Consider the following 7,559-nt stretch of genomic DNA (forward strand, 5'->3'; position numbering starts at 1 on the left):
CTGAGGGGCTCCCGTCAGTCGCTAAGGGGCTCCCGTTTGTCTGTGGCGTCTGCGATTCTGAGTGGGAAGAGGGCAGGGAGCAGCTCTGGAGGAGCTAGGGGCGCATGATGTGTGGGGGACTTGCGCAGTGCAGCCCCATGTGAAACCGCAGGGAAGGACCGCCGAGCGCGCTCAGACAGGGCCGTGCCCCCGGCCGGGCTCTGGAGGAGCCGCAGGGTGTCCGCGCCGAGGGGTGACACCGGGCTTGGAGCCCTGAATGAGCAGCAGGGTGTCCGAGCCGAGGGGTCACACCGAGCTGGGGGCACCGTCCTGTGTGATATGCAGGCCTGTTGCTAAAGTGCAACTCACTTCACGGTTGCTGTGCCGGTCAGAGTTTGATCTTATAATTCCTCTGAAGACGGGAGACCTGACATTATGGGTACACATTTACAAAGCACATATCCCAGGGAGAGGAATATAAGAGTTGTATGTGTTAAATAGAGTAGTATGATTCTGTTGTACAGGGTTACTCTGATTCAGGATCAAATGCAGGTTATGAACTACAGTCTTCATCTTTAAACATCAGGTTAAGTTTAGGAAGTTGCATTCTACGAACTGATCACTTCCTGCCGGTCTTAAATCTACTTTATGAAAAGCTTCCTTGTGTTTTTGCAAGTACTTTCCATTTTTAACATTAGGTTAAGACAAATTCTTCAAATACTCAATTACAGAATTTTGCAATTTTTCAAAACTTTTTTAAAAGAACTTTCAGTTCATTTTTTAATTACAATATGCATCTTTACTAATTTACCACATACAGGGATGCATAACATCTGATTTTCAGTAGCAAAATTGATGCCATTTTAAGCTCTATAGACATTTTGGGTTTACCACGTTCCCTCCGTTTATCAGCCATACACAGGCCTGATGGTTATGTCAGTATCCCTGGGTGCTCCTTGAGGGTGCTGTTCTGTTAGAAAAAATGCCATTAAGGTCAGGTTGGACAGAGGTCTGTGTACACGAATCTAGTTGAAGATGTCTTTGCTCCCAACAGGGGGTTGGAGTAAGTGACTTTTACGGGTCCCTTCCAACCCAAACCATTCTGTAATCATGCTTCATTGAGGAGCTAGCTGAAATGCTTTGGAGATTTTACAGACACTTTAGAAATAGGAGACTTTGTTGGCTAGACATCATACGTCATGGACAGATTGTGTGTCACAAGTAATTATTTTTCTTCAGAAAATGGGTTTATTCTTACCTTACCTTACCTTATCTTACCTTGTTTGTTTACTCCCCAGAAGCTGAGCAAAAACAGAAAGGAAGAAGTTGAATTCCACCTTTTCCTTGTAGCTGGTCTCCTGGTTTTTTGTTATGATATTTTGTTTTCTTTGGTTTTATGGGCACTTGCTGGGTTTTTTTCACGGCTGGAAGTACAAGCAATTTTGTAAATACATACTAGATTGCCAGGGCCTGTAAGCGAACTAGGCAAATCTGTGACCCATCATGAGACTACTGGAAAACAGTGAGAAGGTGAGGGCCCAAGCTGCAGAACAGTTTCTTGCAAGGCATGTGACTTTACAGCAATGACTTTGTGACACCAGAGGGGTTATTTGTCACCCTGTTTCCACTTGTGCATTTGAAAATCATGCATTTTGCCGAATTTCACTGCTTTCTTCTTCGGAGTAGTCACTTGCCACTGCCCAGTAGTTAGTACAATAGAAATGCATCTGAATGAAATTGGTGATGTAGGAAAAGTATGGATTAGTTTTGTGAAACAAGCTGGAATAATAGATTTTGGGGTGGAACAGGAATTGAAATTGTGTTATCCCTTCAACTCCAAAATATGTGGCCCTGCAGTGCCATTATAGACCATTGGTAAAAGTCTGACCAGACTGCGCTGAACCAGAAGAAAGTACAATTCATTTGCTATTCAAATTTCTTCTCTTAAAACCACTGCAAGATTAAAATTTTAGCTTTGAATTTTGTAAATCCATGCTGATTCAGCTTATATACCACTGATTCTAAAAGTTATTTATTCCCTGCATTAAAAACGAACACATTTACTTGTGTGTGATTCCTACAGATCATCTGTGGAATAGTGGCATGGTCCATTCACATCAGTGAGTTAAAACACACAGGAACAAGAGATACTGAGAAATGGTGAGGAAGGTATATTCCAGTAAAATGCAAATGAAATCTCAAGTGATTTTAATACAGAAAATGTAAGAGTTTTCTCTTTCTCTTTTTTCCTTGTTTTACAAGCCTTTGGTAGCTTTCTCGTCCAGTGGTGCATGGTTTTCTGTCAGTCTTTTGGAGGAGTAAAACAGGAATAAAAGCTGAAAAAAAGATCCCTAAAGCCTAATTTCCACTTGATCTATATTAAAATTTTATGTGGTATGTTGGTAATTGATAATATTCATGTTGTAACATGGACACTGAAGTAGAATGTGCTACTTCAGAAAGTGCAGTTGAGTTCTGCTGTTGTATAGTCTAACTCTGAGCCATTATGTTTTGAGTATTATTAAATGTGAATTTTAATTCCTTGCTTATGTCTTTTGAAGGTGTCATGGAAAGACTTGGGCTTGGCCCAGAGGTCCTTCTACAGGAGAATCCCAGACTCATCTATGCTAGACTTACTGGTTTTGGCCAGACAGGAAAATATGCCAAGTCTGCAGGTCATGACATCAATTACTTGGCTTTATCAGGTAGGCTGTAAAATTTCCTGTTAAATAAAGTATCTTTCCTCCCTTTGATCAAGACTCAAGAACTTGTTGAAAGCAGATAGCTCAAAATTTATCTGAGATGCAGTCTGATAAAACAGCTGATCTGAAGTGTTGCTGTCAGTGAAATGGGGCTTTCCTTTCTCTGTGCTTTTCCTTGATGCTTTCAGTCAGCTCTGGCACTTGCGTAGCCCCTCTATAAACTTCCTTACAAGTCAAAAACTGGTCAGAAGAAATGAGGATGTTTTCTGCCAGGTTGTTAAGGTGAAGCAGTTCAATGAGGGATCCAACCAACAGTCAGCACACAGAAGGAGGAAACATGTACTGGACAGGCTGTTTGTTTTTTCCAGCAGCAGCAAACTGTTACAGGCTGGATCAGCATGTCTTCCCAGGCTGTACATTATTTTCCTTCCTTTGTGCTATTCTGTCTGAATAAAGTATCCGAATATTTATCTGAAGAGAGGACTGAATATTTTCTTCAGTGCCCCTTTCCTAGAAACTCTGTATACTTATAATCCTGAAAGGGCTGCAGATTATTTTACATGCTTGTGAGCAGATTTTTTTGAGCAAAGAAAAACTAGGCAGCACAAGACAATTGAGATCTTGTGCTTTTTTGCTTGTAAATATGTCTCCACTGATCCCAACTGAAAGGAAGTAGGCTTCAAATAAAGTGGAAATGCTACATTTCATTAAGGTGTTGTGGACATTATGCTAGTTTTAAGTGGTATGGTTTTACAAGTATGCAGTAGCAAGCAGAAGCAAAATACACACTTCAGGTGCTGCCCATCCATGCACGGCCCTACCTCCTGCTCTTCACACTTCTTTCTGTCGCTGATGCCTGTGCAGGAGGAAGGTGGCCCAAAAGTTCTTGGCTTCCCACTGGATAAAGTAGTTATTGTAGCCCCAGGAAAGGGATGGAGCAGAGGCAATGCCAACGTGGTGATCTGGTACCTGCTACTATGAGGAGTCATAATGTTGTGGAATTAAATTTCTTTAGAGATGGATTCAGTCTTCCCTCATGAAAAAATGTTAGAAAGTAGAAAAGATTAAAGAAAAGATGTCTCATTTGAAACACTTTGACATCATGTTAAGATGATTTCAAAGTATTAGGGTTTTTTATCTTTTCTTTTTATTTTAGTACTACTTTCTGTTTTACAAATAGAGTGATTTTTATCTCTGAAGCTGATTTAATCAGTAGTGTTTTGGTTAGTGATAACTTCCTAAAATAATTTTGCTTGAAATTTCACAGATCAAGTTTTTCTGCCTATTAAAAAGAAATAGAGCAAGGTGTTTGAGAGGTATCATTCCTCAAAAATGAGATCTCATATTCTGAGTATTCTCCTAGTGAGCTTTGGCTTCCTTTAAGTAAAAAATATTTTGTGTTTGGAACTCTAAAGAAGTCGGTATATTAATTTTCTGGTGCCCGTGACAACTTTTTAAACTATTAAAAGGAAGGTTTTAGGCAGCAGCAGGGGTTTTACTTCTGCACTACAGGATTTGGAAATCTTTTATACTGTGCACTCTGTTGCCCATAGGAAGTGCATTAGTTGATTAAACAGTGCATCGGAACCATGCAATTCTCAGGAAATTCTGACCGTGTGTTCTGCAAGTCTCAGGCCACAGATGCAGGAGAGGGGTGATCACACTGCAGTTTCTTGCTTGCCCAAAGGGAATTGCTATGAGGCAACTATAAAGAATAAGGTCACAGTAAAGAAGTTGTTCAGGATGGCAGAAAAATGCTAACAAATTCAAAGCTCTGACTGAAGTAAACTGGCTTAGCCTTTGCTCTAATTCCGTTTGTTTCTGCATAATTGCTGGCATAAACATAGGTTCTCTGTGTTTACATTGCATGCAATCAGAGATAACTTTCCTGTGTTAGTCACCTGTTCTTAAATGCAACATTTTTTTTTGCCAGAGGTTGTTGGAGAGGGAGGATAGGATGTCAGTGTGACATCCTTTGTTATGATTATTAGTTCATTTTTTATGAGCACATAAGACTGATAAAGTGTTCTTTGAATATTTTAAAGTAAAAATGCAGATGTATAAAGTGGCTTTGAGACATATCCATAGTGCCTCTTTATGGGCGAGATTCAATGCATGTGCAAAGAACTAATACAGAATTACTGCACACAGGGTTGGATTTTTTAAAATAAAATTTTGTCCCTCTGTAGTCAAAATATCAACGTTTATCTGTGAGAGTTTTGTTAATCTCTTTAATTAATTACATCTTCACTAATGTGATTTCATATATTTTCACTCTTTTGTGAATTAAAGAGTCTGCCAAGCAAAAATAGAAAACATTACAAGATTGCTGTATGCCTTATTTATTTGCATGGTTTGAAAAGAATGAAACTTTAATTGTAGAAATGAATGTTTATAATAATTTTATGCTTATCCTTGCTTTGTTTTCTCTTTTGTCAGGTGTGCTGTCAAAGCTGGGCAGAAAGAATGAAAATCCTTATCCACCTGTAAACCTTCTGGCTGATTTTGCTGGTGGAGGTGTCATGTGTGCACTGGGCATTGTTATTGCCCTTTTTGAACGTGCCAAATCTGGCAAAGGGCAGGTCATTGATGCAAGTATGGTAAGCTTGTTCTCAAGGAACTTGGAGTTTCTTAGGCTTTCTTGGGTGTTCTCCTACTCTAAGTCTGGGAAAGGGAGGAGATTGTAAGGTTTAGAATTGAGAAGTTGGGAATGGGAAAGTGAGTGATCTCATAAAATGGCTACGCCTTCACATGCAAGCAATTTTCATGTATCAGTTCTCCCATAACATCCTTACGTCATGGAACACATACTGCAGCCTCTCCCCTCTCCCTGCTTTTGCCTGTCTGCCTACCTCACAAAGTATTAGCACTATATATTTGAAGAATAAGTGTGGTGTATGGAGATAGGGTGTATAATAAACAACTGGCTTACTGCATAACAGCAAAAATTACAATACTCTTGGAGTAAAAATTGCATTAGCTTTATTTAAGATACATCTTCTTATGAATTTGTGACAGGTTGTATCTTATTTAGAAACACTGTTCCCTGGGATAGTTACACTGCCTGTGGATCATTGCCGAGAAGTCAACTTCAGACACTTTGTGAATGTGCTGTAAAATAAAGGAAAGGCTAAATTAGCTTAATAATGAATATTTTTCTGCTGGAAGGCCACCCACTTAAGCACAGAGGGAAAATAACTATTTACAGTAACTTTTGAAACTTATGTTATCTGCAGATGTTGTTCCTCTCTTGTTCTTCCATTTTTCTTTTTAAAGAATGTTGCAGTTAAAATTTGACCTCTGTTTGAGGCATCAGTACCTTAGTGAAGACAAAGGTTTGGCCTTAAATATAAATTGAAAAAAAAAATTACATTAATTGAAACAAATCCATTTATTGAAGGGGTCTTGAAGAGAGTAGAGCAGCAAGAGATGTTGGATTTCTTGATTTCAGTAAGTTTTTTATAAATTCACATGATGTTCTCAGAAGCAGTCCATGGCATTATGGTCTAGATGAAAATTTTATGGGAACAGTGCAAAACAGGACTAACGTTTTTACTGCAACAAAAGGTTTTAGTAGCTGATTGCCAAAATGAAAAACTTAACAAGTGGAGTTCTGTAGATGTTTGTGGGGATTTTTTTTCTTTGTTTTCTTCAATAAGCTGAATGATGGATGAGCGACTGTGTTTAGTAAATTTACAGATGATACACGTATGTGAAGAAGTACAAGTGTGCTGGATGAAAATGACCTTTTCAGATTGGAGCAATGACCTGAAAGGGCTGGCTGCCATTTATAGACATTGCTGCTCTGTAGTCCTTTGTAGGCAGAAACAATTTGCTGCACAAATGCAGTAACAGTGAGAGAACAATTGGCTGAAGTACAATCCTGCGGGTTCGTAGTAGTCACAAGCTGAACATGAGTCAACAATATCATGCTGTTACAAAACACATACATACTGTATTAGGATGTATAAACAGGAAAAATAGAACCAGCAAAGTTTCTGAAGCACTTATTCTAACCTATTCAATGTTTATGAAGTCTCAGCAAAATGATTTTTCAGACACTGGCCATCATCTTTCAAAGCTGCTAATCTGAGGAAGCCCAAGTAGCACAGCAAAAATTGTGACTCTAAAAACATGACCTAAAAGATTAATTGAAGGAGATTGTGTATTTGTGAAAGAAAAACTGTGGAGAATTGTGACAAGCCTTCAGATACTGAAAAAAATATTTCTTGTAGTTTGTAGTATTATCAAATTTTTCTTATCATAATTCAGATAATTAAAGGAATTTGTTAGAAGAGAAATCAGTTAAGTCTGCTAATGTTCTAATGAAATTTGTAGCTCATTTGGAGTGAAATGTGTTGTAGGGCTTTTTAAGCCCTTAAGATAGTCTCTTCCAGTTTTTTCTTGTCTCATTAGAATTGTGGAATTTACAGTTCCCTGCTAATATGCCTGCTGACCTGTGAAATGGACAGAATATTGTCCAGTACCACAGGATGTACTTTACCTGATATTTGGTCATATTCCTCATTTCTTGAATAGACTTTCAGTGACACCGTTGATAAAAATTATCCATGCATCATCAGCAGTAAAGACTGCAGTAAATTGACTGGTGGATGAGCCTATTTTTACACCTAAGTTATTTTTTGTGTGGAAGGAATTGTTTTAAAAATCACGACGCTGCAGCATTTCAGCTGTTTTGTTTTAAGACTGTTTTTTGTTTAAGAGACCCTTTACTTAAGCTGTTGTACAATGTAGCTGCTCTGAATATGTTAAAGACTCAGACACATGGTAGAATTTTCTATAGTAGAAACTGTGCAAAAAGTAGACACTGGGTCCAGCATTTCATCTGCCTGTCTCAGAAGAATTGTGCCTGGCCTG

At 38.6% G+C, this 7,559-nt stretch overlaps 1 protein-coding gene across 1 annotated transcript in view; it reads left to right on the forward strand.

Annotated features, from left to right (window-relative positions):
* The first annotated feature begins 1,411 nt into the window (after nt 1-1,411).
* AMACR (alpha-methylacyl-CoA racemase) overlaps nt 1,412-7,559 on the forward strand; it is a 17,612-nt gene continuing 11,464 nt past the window's right edge. The window contains exons 1-3 of the mRNA XM_014310066.2: nt 1,412-1,509; nt 2,541-2,684; nt 5,121-5,281. Of these exons, the coding sequence (XP_014165541.1) occupies nt 2,546-2,684; nt 5,121-5,281 (300 nt within the window). The 5' untranslated portion in view covers nt 1,412-1,509; nt 2,541-2,545. The remainder of the gene's footprint in view (nt 1,510-2,540; nt 2,685-5,120; nt 5,282-7,559) is intronic.

This window comes from Geospiza fortis, unplaced genomic scaffold, assembly GCF_000277835.1.
Source record: "Geospiza fortis unplaced genomic scaffold, GeoFor_1.0 scaffold174, whole genome shotgun sequence".
In the NCBI taxonomy this organism is placed as follows: Eukaryota; Metazoa; Chordata; class Aves; order Passeriformes; family Thraupidae; genus Geospiza; species Geospiza fortis.